The sequence below is a fragment of the Orbicella faveolata genome, unplaced genomic scaffold, assembly GCF_042242905.1.
Source record: "Orbicella faveolata isolate gen_17 unplaced genomic scaffold, um_ofav_v1 contig_2, whole genome shotgun sequence".
In the NCBI taxonomy this organism is placed as follows: Eukaryota; Metazoa; Cnidaria; class Anthozoa; order Scleractinia; family Merulinidae; genus Orbicella; species Orbicella faveolata.
In genome coordinates, this window is record NW_028301547.1 from 17,313,018 (window position 1) to 17,328,880 (window position 15,863).

At 39.8% G+C, this 15,863-nt stretch overlaps 1 protein-coding gene and 1 pseudogene across 1 annotated transcript; both read right to left on the reverse strand.

Annotated features, from left to right (window-relative positions):
• Positions 1-323: 323 nt before the first annotated feature.
• On the reverse strand, positions 324-2,018 carry LOC149112214 (uncharacterized; annotated as a pseudogene).
• Positions 2,019-4,858: 2,840 nt separating this feature from the next.
• On the reverse strand, positions 4,859-7,264 carry LOC149112215 (uncharacterized). Its single transcript, XM_089289998.1, has one exon. It carries the CDS (start codon positions 6,816-6,818, stop codon positions 5,205-5,207), a length of 1,614 nt encoding a protein of 537 aa, XP_089146124.1. The 5' UTR covers positions 6,819-7,264; the 3' UTR covers positions 4,859-5,204.
• Positions 7,265-15,863: the final 8,599 nt, after the last annotated feature.

Sequence of the window (15,863 nt, forward strand, 5' to 3'; positions counted from 1 at the left end):
TAAGTGGGATTTCTACGATTTTATTTTGTAGGAAATCCTGCAAGAAATATTTTAATGTTATTCTATACAAAACTTAAAACTTATTCAGCAATCTCTACTTTTCAGCTGATTAATCTAATATCTTCAGTAGTAAAGGTGATGACATTTATGTACAATGTGTAGTTCATCCCGCCGACTCCTGCCAAGACGGTAAGATGAAGAAAAGTTCGCAACATCATTTCCCCTTAATCGGCAACTTTAAGCCTGTATTAGCGGTTCATAGTGATCATCAAGGAGATGTCCTTACTACATTAGTTGAAATTGTCCAGACAAGATTGGCCCCAACAGAGGACGGCGCGGTTTTTATGTGTCTAACTGTCAAGAAAAAGGGATTTTACAAGGCTGGTTCACGGACTCATTAAAGCGTTCATGTACGATTACTAAAAGGTGTCCAGCAGTCCACAAAGCTAATGGTACCGCATTTACGATCGCGACTAAAACATGTCTTTTCCATTGTCTTCGCCAAACAGCCATGACAGCCATATTCTGATAGCGAGTCTCGATCGCTAGAGAAACGCTGGTGAAAAACCACTCGATCACCAGTTGAACTGAAGTACAAAAGGCGAAAGACTGCAGCAGGTTTAAAAGGGAATCGTTTTGTAAGTAAATAAATTGATACAAGTACAAAAAGCCGTTAACAGACACTATAGCAGTTGATTCATACAGCATGCTCGTGATAGCGATATCAGCCATTAGTCTCTCACGGCGAGGAGTACGAAAACTTCCCCAAGGAGCTGATGTTCTTTTCCAAATCACATGACAAATGTGATCAATAACAACCATGGTGCTTCGTTCTACAACTTCCAAAGCTCCGTGAATTATTCCAAGAACTGCAATTGATTCCACACTGCCAAGATCCGCTTGTAAAACTCGAAATACAACCGCTGATTCAAAGTATAGCGGTGCTAACAATGTAAACAAATATTCCGGATGGGCAATGTTCCATAACCGCTGAACGGAAATCCGCGAGATTGCCTTGACTATGACTCCAATGAGAGGAGCGAAGACTGCGATTAACAGTTTGCCTTCCTCGTTTTGTTTCCTGTACGCCGGGTAAATGAAAAAGGATGCAGTCAAACCAATAAATAAATTAGAACATCCGGGTACTATCATTTTAAAGAAAAAAGTCACCTGCTGTTTTCTTGTCTCACGCATACTGAAGTGACTTGTTAGAAGATAGACTTGCCAGCCTAAACTGGCACAAAACAAAACACCGAGCGGAATCCTTTGTAGAGTCGAAATCTTTGAATGAGAAATTCCAAGGGCTTGTAGAGCCACACGATAAATTGAATCTAAACAGTAAACAAAACAACAAACTAAGAACAGTTTCCTTTTCAAACCTTTCAACTGATATGGACGGAAAACAAATAGAAAACATGCAAAGGGCCACAGGTAAAAGAATGCGCAAGATATTATACGAGAAACTGATCTTATCCACTGTATTTGTACTGGAATTGACCTCTTTGGGTGAAATTCGCAGTTGAGTTCAGTTTTGTAAGAAATATAAGAAATCAACAAGTATACTGAGCCTGTAATGGCGGCAGTTAGTAGGGAAATCTAAGCTCCAATGTACATTGATTTACAAACTGTACGGAGAGCGGATGGTCTGAGTCGCTTCCAAGCCATTGCTCTATCTTCATTTTCCGGATCTTCCTGCGTTTCTTCGTCCTCCTCTGGAGAACACGCGTTTCTTACCCTTATTTCAAGACTGTTAGACGCTAGATAGTCCAAACTTGTGACTTCTCTGTCGCTGTACTCCTGGTAAATAAGCTCGTCAACAGGATAATAATACCATTCTCGACCTGTGCCAAAAGACTGTACCATGTATTCAGGTTCTTGTGGATTGTAGTGCTCTGTGACTCCTCGTGTAAAACTGACCACGATATGACCAAACACCTCTATCAGTGTACTGCTACTCATCTCATTCGACAAAGGAAATCTTTGATCCCAATTGTACCCTGAGCTTGCTGTGTGAAGGATCCAACTGGTTGATTGAGTCTGTGAAGTTCTTACTGCGCTAGTCACTTAGTTCTTGATGCTCGCGACAATAACAGCTAAGTAAATGCCTTCATTTCAAGGTTTTCAATTTAAGTGCCGTGGTGGATATGAATGATAATAAATGGTCAGTTTCGAAACAATCGATGACTTTCGAAACCAAGAGGAACACCTGTTAGGCTACGCATTTAGAAATGGGGACTTCTTTATACCGTGATTTACCATAACACTGGCGGCTTTGGTAAACATAGCGTTAGTTGTTAAGGTCCATTATTGTGATCTAACCTGGGCACCGGATTAAAACAATCAGAACCATACAAGAAAAAACAAAGAATCTTAAGGAACTTCTAGAGCAACGATACAATTGCCCAATATATGTGAATTAATAAATTTTCTTTACTTAGGTCATGATCTTTTTAGAGAATGATTTTTTTCGCCATTATTGAGTTTAGGATATTTAGTTCTACGCAATTGTACAAATTAAACCAGGTAGAAGAATATCTTAATTTTTTTTTCGATTTTTAAATTCGGTTTCTTGTTCCTCTCCTAGGACTGCATATTTTAAAAATTTTCGACAAAATTTTAAATTTTTGATCAAAAGAGATTTGCTTAAGCAGTGATATTCAAAAATGACTGAAAGACTTGACGTTTCAAAGTGATCATGACGCCATTATCAAGAAAAAGTAAATATAAGAAAGCGATTATTTTAGTAAGCTAGGGCTGAAAATTAACATACTCAATGTGCAAATTTTCTCAAATTTTGCCAAAGTGTTTGCTTAGCAATCTATTCAGTATGTTAATTTTCAGGGAAACAGAACCAAAATTAACAGAGAGTACGTAACTACTTTATTTTTTCCCATGAGGGCACGGTAACGAATCCTGCAAACTGATTAGTTTTTCAGTAGCGCGGTCCGGAGTTTCCTATCTCTGACCACGGTCACGCTAACGGCGGGAAACAGCGCGGGTGAAATTGCCATGTTGGTTAATTTTCGTGAGTGAACTAGCAATAATCGTCACCCTTTGCTCTTTTTACACTTCCATCGATGATTAATCAAAGCAAGTTTATCTCTATTCACTTTAAAATGTCAAGGAAAGTCACTGTAAGTAAATTGAATTGAGTCAGTTTTTTAAGTTGCGAGAGCTACTTTGGTTGTTTGTAGCTCGGCACTGTAATAGCGCGCAATCCTGTGTTTCTCTCGCAGCACAATTTTTAAGCAAAAAAGAGTCAATTGCAGTCGATTTTAACTCTCTGATTGTTGCTGTATCTAAGAGAATTTCTGTGGAACACACCCAACGAATTTACGCGAATTCTGCTACTCAACATAAGACAGATCAGAAAATTCCTTACCGCGCAATCCACAAAGACACTGATCCACGCCTTTGTATCTTCGCACCTTGATTACTGCAATGCACTTCTATTTGGTCTACCTAAATACCAGATTGATCGTTTACAGAAAGTTCAGAATGCCGCGGCTAGAGTGATTTTTCGGATTGCGAAATTTGATCATATCACACCCGCACTTATCGACTTACATTGGCTCCCAGTATCGTCTAGAGTTCAGTTTAAATTGCTTCTTCTTGTTTACAAGGCACTACACAACAAAAGTCCTTCCTACATAAATGATCTTTTATCCCTGAAACCAGCTACTAATTACGCTCTTCGTTCATCTGCAAAATCTCTTCTGGTTGTTCCAAAAGTCAACTGCTCTACACTTGGGGATCGGGCCTTTGCTCATGCTGCACCTGTTTTATGGAACTCGCTGCCATTAACTATAAGAACAAGTAGCAGCCTCGCCATTTTCAAAAAGCAACTGAAAACATTTCTTTTTAAGAAAGCTTTTGACTTGTGGAAATAGTTTTAAAGTTTAGCATAGTTGTTGTAATAGTTTTAAAGTTTAGTGATTTCCATTTATTCATTTATTTTAACTTAATGTAAAGCGCTTTTGAGTATGTTTGTATAGTTCTAGCGCTATACAAGTCTATTATTATTATTATTATTATTATTATTATTATTATTAAAAAGACTGATTTCGAGTGTTTCGCAACGACTGATAGAAATTGTTTTTGTTGTACAACTTCGCAGAAATTTCACACCGGAAAAGCAGTTTTGGAGAACTTAACTGGTGAACTAGATGCAACTAACATAACGTAGCTGGAAATAAAGCTGTCCTTTAATATATCTTTCTTTGTCTCAGTATCTGAGTTACTCGTTCGTTCGCTCGTTAGATTTTTGAGATGGTGTGTAGGCGGCACGTAAGCCAATTCAATGACAAAGCTGCGTGAACGAACCAACTTCTAAGCCAATTTACCGGAGGAAAAAAAAATAAAAATGTTCTTTGCCGGTTTAGGGTCGGTCCGTATAGTGAAAAAACTGTGACCTCGGGCTTGAAAATCGCGCCACATTTCCGCAAGACCTCGGTCACAGTTTTTCACTATACGGACCTCCCAGCCGGCGAATAACATATCTCTCTCTCCATTTACAATTACCACCCCAATTCCTTGTGGAAAAAAAAAATCGTTTTCATCATTCATTGCAAACCAAAACGTGGGACGAAAAAAAAAAAACGCTTTCGTTCCTAGTTGTGATCGTCGTTTACTAAAAGGTTGCGTTAGCTGTTTCGTCAACTGGTGGCAAGAATGAAACTTTGTTTTGAAAACTAAACGAAAACAAAAGCGTTAATCAGTTCTGAGAAGGCATAACACATAATTAGTTGCTTAAAGTCAAGTGATGCCTAATTTAAGGGCACCCACCATGGTGATTTTATATAATAAATTTTCTTCAATAAACTTCAGTCAGTGATACAACTTAAGTGTCACGCATAAGTGTGATTTCTACGATTTTATTTTGTAGGAAATCCAGCAAGTAATATTTTCACGTTATTCTATACGAAGCTTTAAACTTATTCAGCAGTCCCTACTTTTCAGCTGATTAACCTAACATCTTCAGTAATTAAGGTTAAATAACATTTATGTATAATGTGTAGTTCATCCGCCGTGTTCTGCCAAGACGGTAAGATGAAGAAAAGTTCGCAACATCATTTCCCCTTAATCGGCAACTTTAAGCCTGTATTAGCGGTTCATCCTTAGTCATCATCAAGGAGATGTCCTTACTACATTAGTTGAAATTGTCCAGACAACAGAGGACGGCGCGGTTTTTATGTGTCTAACTGTCAAGAAAAAGGAATTTTACAAGGCTGGTTCACGGACTCATTAAAGCGTTCATGTACGATTACTAAAAGGTGTCCAGCAGTCCACAAAGCTAATGGTACCACATTTACGATCGCGACTAAAACATGTCTTTTCCATTGTCTTCGCCAAACAGCCATGACAGCCATATTCTGATAGCGAGTCTCGATCGCTAGAGAAACGCTGGTGAAAAACCACTCGATCACCAGTTGAACTGAAGTACAAAAGGCGAAAGACTGCAGCAGGTTTAAAAGGGAATCGTTTTGTAAGTAAATAAATTGATACAAGTACAAAAAGCCATTAACAGACACTATAGCAGTTGATTCAAACAACATGCTCGTGATAGCGATATCAGCCATTAGTCTCTCACGGCGAGGAGTACAAAAACTTCCCCAAGGAGCTGATGTTCTTTTCCAAATCACATGGCAAATGTGATCAATCACAACCATGGTGCTTCGTTCTACGACTTCTAACGCTCCGTGAATTATTCCAAGAATGGCCATTGATTCTACACTGTCAAGATCCGCTTGTAACACTCGAAATACAACCGCTGATCCAAAATACAGCGGTGTCAACAAGGCATAGGAATATCCCGGATGGGTAAGGTTCCATAACCTCTGAACGGAAATTCGCGAGATTGTTTTGACTATGACTCCAATGAGAGGAGCGAAGAGTGCAATTAACAGTTTGCCTTCCTCGTTTTGTTTCCTGTACGCCGGGTAAATAAAAAAGGATGCAGTGTAACCAATGAATACATGGGAACACCCAGGTAGTATCATTTTTAAGAAAAATGTCAGCTGCTGTTTCCTTGTCCGTCGCATACGGAAATGAATTGTTAGAAGATAGACTTGCCAGCCTACACTGGCAGAAAACAAAGCATTGAGTGGAATCTTTTGTAGAGAAGAAATCTTTGAATGAGAAATTCCAAGGGCTTGCAGGGCCACACGATAAATTGAATCTAAACAGTAAACAAAACAACAAACTAAGAACAGTTTCCTTTTCAAACCTTTCAACTGATATGGACGAAAAACAAATAGAAAACATGCAAAGGGCCACAAGTAAAGGAATGCGCAAGATATTATACTGGAAACTGATCTTATCCATTGTAATTGTTTTGGAATTGACCACTCGGGGTGAAATTCGCAGTTGAGTTCAGTTTTGTAAGAGATATAAGATATCAACAGGTATTCTGAGCCTATAATGGTGGCAGTTAGTAGTGAAATCAAAGCTCCAATGTACATTGAGTTACAAACTGTTCGGAGAGCGGATGGTCTGAGTCGCTTCCAAGCCATTGCTCTATCTTGCTGATCTTCATGTGTTTCTTCGTTCTCCTCTGCTGAGCACGCGTTTAAAACCTTTATATCAAGATGGCTAGACGCTAGATAGTCTAAGCTTGTGGCTTCTCTGTCGCTGTACTCCTGGTAAATAAGCTCGCGAACAGGATGATAATACCATTCTCGACCTGTGCTTTGTAGAGGATCGTAGCCAAAAGACTCTGCCGTGTATTCAGGTTCTTGTGGATTGTAGTGTTCTGTTACTCCTCGTGTAAAACTGAACACGATGTGACCAAAAACTTCTATCAACGTATTGCTGCTCATTTTTCGTCGATAAACGGTGATATAAATAGAAAGATCTCCGTTTCCTTGCTTCAGGTTCAACTGTATGTGAGCTCTCGCAAATGTGTCATTTCATCTTATAGGCCACGTTCGATTTGTGGTCATATGTCAAATGCTGGTTCCGAGGCTTTCTCAATTCCCAAGAGAGACTTGAACATAAAGAAAACACCACCAAATATAGAAGTTTGTACTGAAAGCCTCGGAGCCATGTGAGAATATTGCTATATCGAACGCGGCCTATTCTGGTAGCCCGGCTTCCTGTTAATCTGAAGGCGTAACTTTAAGTTGATGATGGATGTTAATTGCAATTCGTCATATCGTTGAATTTAATTAACTTTCCCAAAAGAGGACATTTCAACTCTGTTTGAGAAACATTGATGTCACAAGGTCGTGTAATTTCTTCCTGTTGATCTTATCACGTTATTTGCCTGGGGGCGAGGGGGCATATTTCTCCGGAAATACCGAAATGTTTTCTATTCTTCCGATTGTACAGTTCCTGTAATGCAGAGATGAGTTATAGCACACTATTCCGATATAAAATAATAGCCTCTGAGTTCTTAAAGGGTCTTTTCTTATACAAAATAAGTAAACAACTTTTTCTTTGAACGTTTGCCTGATTAAAAATGTCTCCAATACGGTTACTTATGTATGGATCGATCAGACACAATTTTCAGATAATTGCACTGAAATCAGGATCAACAGTACCGACAAGCACTCTGTGCTCACGCTTTGTGTAAAACTGAATCGGCGTCATGACTCAACAATTCAGTGGGTTTTACCTTCACTGCTTTGTATTACTTTGTCAATAGACTGCGAGCAGGCTCTCCTTTCCCCGAAAATCCGTGGGAGAGAACGCAAACTGACAAGTTAGTACCCAAGCGTGACTGTAAGCGTGAAGTGCGCGCTATGTGGCGGCTCGCGGCATCGCCACTCGCCGCTCGCACGCTTACTTGTTTTGCGTTCTTCCCCACGGATTTTCGAGGAAAAGAGAGACTTCTGGCAGTCTAATTTGTCAACGAACCAGTGCGCGAACGGTCAGCAACAGGTTTTTCACCCCCGGCGTTGCTCATGCCAAAACAGACTAAGCTTATTTTTGGAGAGGCAACTGAAGCTCTGCGATGAAAGGAAAATGAAACAACTCTCCCTGCCATTCAAAAACACATTAATAAGGAAGTGAATTCCTTACAAACATTGATGCCAACCAGAAAAGATGATTTTAATCATTTTAGTGGGACTTAAGTGATAGTGTAAGCTCGTTTTGCCTGTTACTAGTTTACAAGGTTCGTTTTGTGCGCACAAAAAAAGTCAATAAATGTACTTTTCTCCGCTTGAAGAGCCTAATGGCTTTCGGCAGTCCTTATAAGTTCAATTCCTGTTTTGAACACTTTATCTCCAGTGTTATTAATTCCAACGTATTGATCCAATTTGGTTTTGATACTATCTGTCTATCAACATTTTCACACAGAAAAAAAATAGTTACGCTTCATCTCTTTGAGGTCAGAAGTTAAGAGAGTGCGTTCCAGTCTGGTTTCAATCCAAACGATTAAGCCCCGGGCGGTTATGTAGCTGTGCTAATGGTTCAAAACTTAATTGTTGACTGGGATGTTTCGATCTTCCTGTAGTTGAACGAGTGCGAAACGGAAGGATTTTTTTTGCAGGAAATAACGAATAAACATCGATACAGTTGTTTCGAGAAAGGTTGTCCTACAAAATCGTAAATGCCTACGCGACAATGCCGAAAGAAATTATTGGTAGTGTTAGCTCAGCAACGGTAATTGAAGTTCACGGTGTTTCAGCCTGAAGGAAAGAAAAACAATGAATACTTTTATTTGTAGTTACTCCTACACCGCGGTGAACTTCGATCAAGGAAGAGATAACTACCTTTACCCATAATGCCTTAGCATTGACACGTACGCTGTTACACTTCTATAGGTAGACTGCGAGCAGTCCATTCTGTAGGCAGACCGTTCTCGGAATGGCTGTATATGTTTTTAATTAAAGAAATATTGATGACGGAAGAGAGAAGCTACCAAGGTCATAACACGTGAAACTGATAACTCTGTCACGTTTTCGAAACGTGCTCTCTTTAAAGATAATATTAATATTACAGTCAGGGATCAAACCCACTGACGAGAATGCACGTGGCGTGAGTGCCATGGCGTCTTACTCGGTGAAAAGGCTAAATTTTCGAGTACTACAGTTGGTTTTCGAAGTACTTGTGCTTCTCTCAGCAAGTTATTACGATCATAACTTCTCTGATAGCGATTATATCGGAAATTTGGGTAGATATCAGCAGCAATGTGTTACGGCAACAAAGCAAGGCCCGACGAGCGCGGCCATTTTGGGACTAAAGGCAGTTTCAGCATTCCAACCGAAGAACTTCAAGCGAAAATTCTTTCACTCTGTGATGAAATATACTACAAATGGTGTTTCAACTTTCAATCCTCGTATTTTGGAGCTCGAAATTTTTAAGGCCTGTGATATAAACCCGAATCCTGGCCCGACTACTCCAAGTGATAACAAGAATGACAAGACAGTCAATTTGTCCAAGGTATGTTTACCAGGAAAAGGTCTCAGACTAGGACAGTGGAACGTAAACAATCTAACGGACACTAAGTTTGAGCAGATAAGGTTATTACTAACCACTAGACGTCAAGAAATCGATGTGCTTTTTCTCCTCGAAACATTTCTTAAACCAAACAAACCTGACTGCGTTCTAGAAATACCTGGCTACACGCTCTCCAGGAAAGACCGGCAAGGAACCAAGAAGGGCGGCGGAATTCTCGCCTACGTTGCTGACAATCTAAAAGTCGAAAGAATTACAAGCCTGGAAGAAATGGATCTAGAAACCGTCTGGTTACAAGTCTATCCCTATAAATCAAATCGCCCGATACTCACAGGAGCTGTTTATCGCCCGCCTTCTTCAACGGCGGACACGGATGCCAAACTGGAGCTTAACATTGAAACAGCTTATTTAAGAAACCAAGAAATGTATGTGTTTGGAGACTTTAATATAAACTTCTTGGATACATATGTCTACAAACATCATCGATTAGCGAAGGCATTAAAAAGCCTAAATTTAAGCCAACTCGTGCACAAAGTTACACGTCCCGTGAGCTCAACTTGTCTCGACCATGTCTACACAACGCATCCTGGTTTTGTTACTGAAATCTCTGTACCAGATATTGGTCTTTCAGACCACTTGCCAGTTTTTATTAGACGTAAATACTCCAAAAAGCAAAGAGATCAAACCCACAGTACCATAGAATATCGTGACTTCAAAAATCTGAATACAAATGAACTATTACATGATCTACAATGTGCCCCATGGGACATTGCCTTTGTTTTTGATGATTTAAACGATGTTTTGATTACAATGGAAACAATGCTAAATGACGTTTTGGACAGGCACATTCCACTAAAATCTAAACGCGTCAAGAAACCGAACCAGCCTGCTTGGATGACTAAAGAGATCTTGTCGTCTATGAAAACAAGAGACAAGCTGTTGAAAACGGCGCGAATTTCAAATCTGCCTGCAGACTGGGAACGCTATACGCATGCAAAGGGTAAAACTACAAGTCTCATCAAAAAAACAAAGAGAAGTTTCTTCCGCAAGAAAATCGACGAAAACAAAGGAAATCCAAAAGGAGTTTGGCAAGCACTCAAAACATTAAGTGGGACTAGTAAACCTCGAGTTCGCATCGATGAATTAAACACAGGAAACAACATCGTTAGTGACGAAGCTTCCATTGCAAATGAGCTTAATCAGTACTTCGTAAACATCCTAGATCAAATTGGCAAGGAAAACGACGCTGGCGTAGAGTTTGATGACACCAAGCTGAAAAATTTTGTCTCTTCGCGATTGAATGATAATGTGGCTTTCAACATCCCTCCAATAACGCCTAAGCAGATCATTGACACCATAGGGAAAATCGCTTGTAACAAGGCCTCTGGGCACGATGGCATAAGTATTCGTGTACTCAAAATTATTGCACCAGCGTTTGCAAGTCCATTATGCAAATTGCTGAACCTTTCAATATCGACAAACAGTTTTCCAGACCGTTGGAAAGTAGCAAAAGTTACACCATTGCACAAGGGTGGCGCACGAAACGATATCAACAATTACCGCCCGATATCAGTTTTACCTGTCTTTTCGAAGATTATCGAAAAACACGTAGCCAGCTGTCTTCTTAAGTTTTTACATGACAACGACATGTTATATGAGTATCAATCAGCCTTCAGGTCAGGTCACTCTACAGAAACAGCTCTAATCAGACTTACAGATCACATCCTGAAAAACATGGACAATGACGAAGTGACCGGTCTGGTATTTATAGATTTTCGTAAAGCTTTTGATGTTATAAATCACGAACTTCTTCTAAAAAAGTTGTCTATTTACGGTGCAAGCCCTCCGTCTGTTGCCTGGTTTCAATCGTACCTGTCTCAGAGAAAGCAATTTATTACATTAGGGAAAACCACATCTGAACAGCTGACTATCAGACAGGGCGTTCCCCAAGGATCAATATTGGGACCGGTGCTTTTCCTCCTGTTTGTCAATGACATGCCTCTAAACGTTCACAAGTCAACTATGGATATCTATGCAGACGATACCACCTTGTCTTTAAGCTCAGACTGGAAAGCTATTCCTGCACTAAACAAATCATTAACAAAGGACTTGACAGAAGTTGAGAAATGGGCTAGTGAAAACAAAATGTTTATAAATACCAAGAAAACCAAAGCGTTGTTGGCTACGGGAAAGCGTCTGCGCAGACGTATAACCCATGACGCAGGAAAATTTGAAGCTAGGATGCAAAATGCAGAAATTGAACAAGTTGGTAGCCATAAACTTCTTGGAGTGATAATCGACGAGAACCTAACTTACGAAGCACATGTTGACGAACTATGTAACAAACTTTCAAAACGAATTGGTCTTCTACGCCATATAAGCTGCTACTTGAAAAAGAATCAAAAATTGATCTACTATAACGCGGTAATCAAACCACTCTTCATGTATGCAAGCACAGTATGGACATCGTGTAACAAAGAGGCACTCGAGAGAGTTCTCCGTATGCAAAAACGGGCTGCGCGTATTATTCTTGCAGCACAACGTACTAGTCGAACTGTCACTTTATTTAATAAGCTAAACTGGATCCCCTTTTACAAAGAAGCTTATATAAATCGATGTGCACTGGCCTACAAAAGGATAAACAGAACTTTACCTGAATACATGAACACATCTTTAAAGAAGAACTCTGACGTCCATTCGAGAAGTACTAGAAATTGTAATTTAAATTTATTATGCCCCTCTCACAGAAACGCCTCTGAGGGAGGACGCACTTTCGCCGTCAGAACTATTAAAGATTGGAACAGTTTACCCCGGTCTTTAAAAACAGAGAAGTCCGTTAAATCGTTTAAGGCTAAATTATGTAATACTATTCTTAACTCTCAGAAAACTAATGGAATTTTTTAACTCTTATTATTCGTAGTATGTTTGAAATTGTAAGTCCAGTTTATTATTTGTAACCATTTTTAATAGTAACTTAATTAAGTATTTTATTGTAAATAATATCGTATTTTAGCATTTTATTGTAAATAATATATTTTTAGCATTCTAATTATTTTAAGCTGAGGGTCCCAAGTTTATCAGTAACTTAAGTTACTGTCACGGGTCACCCTCATTAAATAAAGTCTTTCACTTCACTTCACTTCAGTCTGTACTGCGCAGTCTCAGCACCCTAATGTTTGTAAACATTCTAAATCTCACTCGATGGAATGTTTTGAAGCCTTTCAAATTCTTTTTCCAACAGCTTCATTGATTTTTACAGCTGCGAAGTTGTTTCAGCAAGTAATATGAGAAAGAACGAAGCATAAAGCTTCGACCGCTTCGCATCCATAATGGCGGTTGTTTTGAAACTTTGAATTTACTTCATGTAAGCAGTTGCGAAATGTTTACATTGTGTGATGTCTTACATGAAACGAAACAAAAAACGCAAATAAACTCTCGAGGGTGCACAGTGCAGACTGAAAATCATCTTTAATCTAATTTTCATCCCTGTCCTACTTTTCCAAAACGCATCCCGTAAATTTCAATTTCATGAACTAACAATTTTCGTACTCGATATCCCAGAAAAGCTGTTCTAAATATCCCTTATCCATTAATGATTTCCACAAATATCCGGTATACCCTAAGTTTTTTTTACCCTATATATCCGGTATTCCCTAAGTCTTTTTTTACCCTATATCTCCGGTATCCCCTAGGTTTTTTTTACCCTATATATCCGGTATTCCCTAAGTTTTTTTTTACCCTATATATCCGGTATCTGGTAACTCACTAGCCCTGATGCGATCATATTTAGGGGTGGCGAATGGTAAATGCGAGACTTTGCGAGACGACGAGATTAGCGTTTTTCTTTGCGAGCCTGAGACATTTTGATTTCTTCAATTGCGAGACCGAGACTTCAAAGTGTTTTAAACGCGAACTCAAGACGTTCAGGTTCTAAGATGCTGTGATGTCATTTAACTTTATAAAAAAATAAGCAAATTGGTACTTAAGGACTTTCTTAGCCTTGAAAAAAATCGAGACTGCGGGACAGCTTTGTGAGAAAAATCGAGACTGCAAGACGCACATAACCGCTAAAAAACGAGACTGCGAGACCTGTGAAATTTGGCGAAAATTTTGCAAGACCATGGGTTTTTAAAGGACCATTCGCCACCCCTATATTTCACAAATGGGAAAAACAGGGTTAGGATCAGGCAGGAAACAACAAGTGATTGGTACGCTTCCCCGGGAGGATGTCTCCAGGGATCGGCCTTCGGGCCTCTTCTTTGGAATGTATTCCAAAACCATCTACACCTCTCCACTGTATGTATGCGGACGATCACCAACTGTTTTCAGTGGCGAAGACAACTAAGGAAGCGGAAAGCGGAAGGAAACAACATCTCTGAGTGGTACAACAACAACTTTTTACAAGGAAATTTTTCAAAGTATCAGGTGATGAGTCTGGGCCCGAGGAACTGTCTAAGGATTTACATATTGTTATTAATGACACTGTAATTGATCAGAAACCAGAGATAACGCTCTTAGGGGTTACCTTAGACGATCAACTATCATTTTCGAGTCATGTAAGCAATGTTTGTAGAAAAGCCTCCTGTCAAACTGGTGTTATTCTGAGATTACGTAACTTCATTCCGACATCAGCTAAATTACACATTGTCAAATTTGCTATACTACCTCATCTCACATACTGTCAGACTGTCTGGAATTTTTGTCGTTCTTCTGATGCCAGAAAACTAGAACGAATTCAGGAACGAGCACCACGAGCTGTTTATTGTGACAATAAATCGACGTATGAGGAACTCTTGCAAAGAGCGAAACTACCAAAAATAGTCTGGCGCCTCCTTACATTGCGGAATGATTTGTTATTACCAATTCTCAATATCACCTTAGAAATTCTGATTTCACCATACCCAGATATCGGACTAGCTGGTGCCACGAGCTTCGTTGCTATCGTCAGCGGTATCATAGCTGATGTCACGAGCTTCGTTGCTGTCTTCAGCGTATCATAGCTGATGTCACGAGCTTCGTTGCTGTCGTCAGCGGTATCATAGCTGGTGTCGCGAGCTTCGTTGCTATCGTCAGCGGTATCATAGCTGGTGTCACGAGCTTCGTTGCTGTCGTCAGCGGTATCATAGCCGGTGTCACGAGCTTCGTTGCTGTCGTCAGCGGTATCATAGCTGGTGTCACGAGCTTCGTACATGTCGTCAGCGGTATCATAGCCGGTGTCACGAGCTTCGTTGCTGTCGTCAGCGGTATCATAGCTGATGTCACGAGCTTCGTTGCTATCGTCAGCGGTATCTTAGCTGATGTCACAAGCTTCGTTGCTATCGTCAGCGGTATCATAGCTGATGTCACGAACTTCGTCGATTTCGTCGGGGGTGTCATAGCTGATGTCACGAGCTTCGTCGATATCGTCAGCGGTATCATAGCTGATGTCACGAACTTCGTAGATGCCGTCAGCGGTATCATAACTGTTGTAGTCAGCTTGGTAGTTGTCAGTCTCGCTTATGGTGTGCGCTCCTTCATCCGGAGTTATCATTCCAAGCAGCAACCGTAAAAACATACATCAACTTTGCCATCTTCTCTCTGAATGGCGCATACATACAACAAAGAGAGAAGTGTTAAAAAATACAGCAAACTGATTTAAAACTTCGATGTTCAAACTTTGCTCGAACGAAAATCTATTGATGTGCTTTGTCATTCGTTCGTGTTTGTAATTTCAAGGGAGATTTCACATAGGGCTAACCTCTAACCTCTAATCGACTCTAACTTCCTTTCAGGGTGCCTATTTCTTTTACTCTTGTTGTCGCTAGTCATTCGTTGTTGCTTTGTTTAATTTTATTCTTTCATCTCGTCACATCTATTCCTTTTGGATCCTGAAACCTTTATTCTTACTGTACACACTCTTCTGTAACAGACTTGGTGAAACCCATGCAAGCTGGTGGATTAATTTGCCCTCCCTGGTGGAATTGTGCCCCCTATGGCCCTCCTGATCAATTTGACTTCTCCCTTATATCGAATTTAGTTTCCCCGGCCCTGGTGTGGCGTTTTCTCCTGCAAGAGAAAGTCACGATTTTGGAATTCCGTTCTAGTTTCTTCTTTCATAAGGAAAACAAGCTAGCATTAAAATGACGTACAATTTACCGAACATTTTGGACAGACATTGTGGTCTCGAAACTAAATTATGTATATTGAGTTGCTTCAGTTGACGCACTTTTGAAAATTTAATGCAATAACTTAAAGTCTTTTGCCATCATCAACCCTAGCATCTTAAATACTGAGTCACAAAGTTTTGCATGTATATCAATATATGATTAAGTTATACATAACATTGAACTCCCTTGTACTGTCCTGGTGAAGAATTAAGGTAAGGTAAGGTAACTTTATTTTAAGTCGTAAACGTAGGGAGTGGCTGCCCAGATCCGGAGCCAGGGGCTCATGACAAATTAAAACGCACAACTATTTACAAT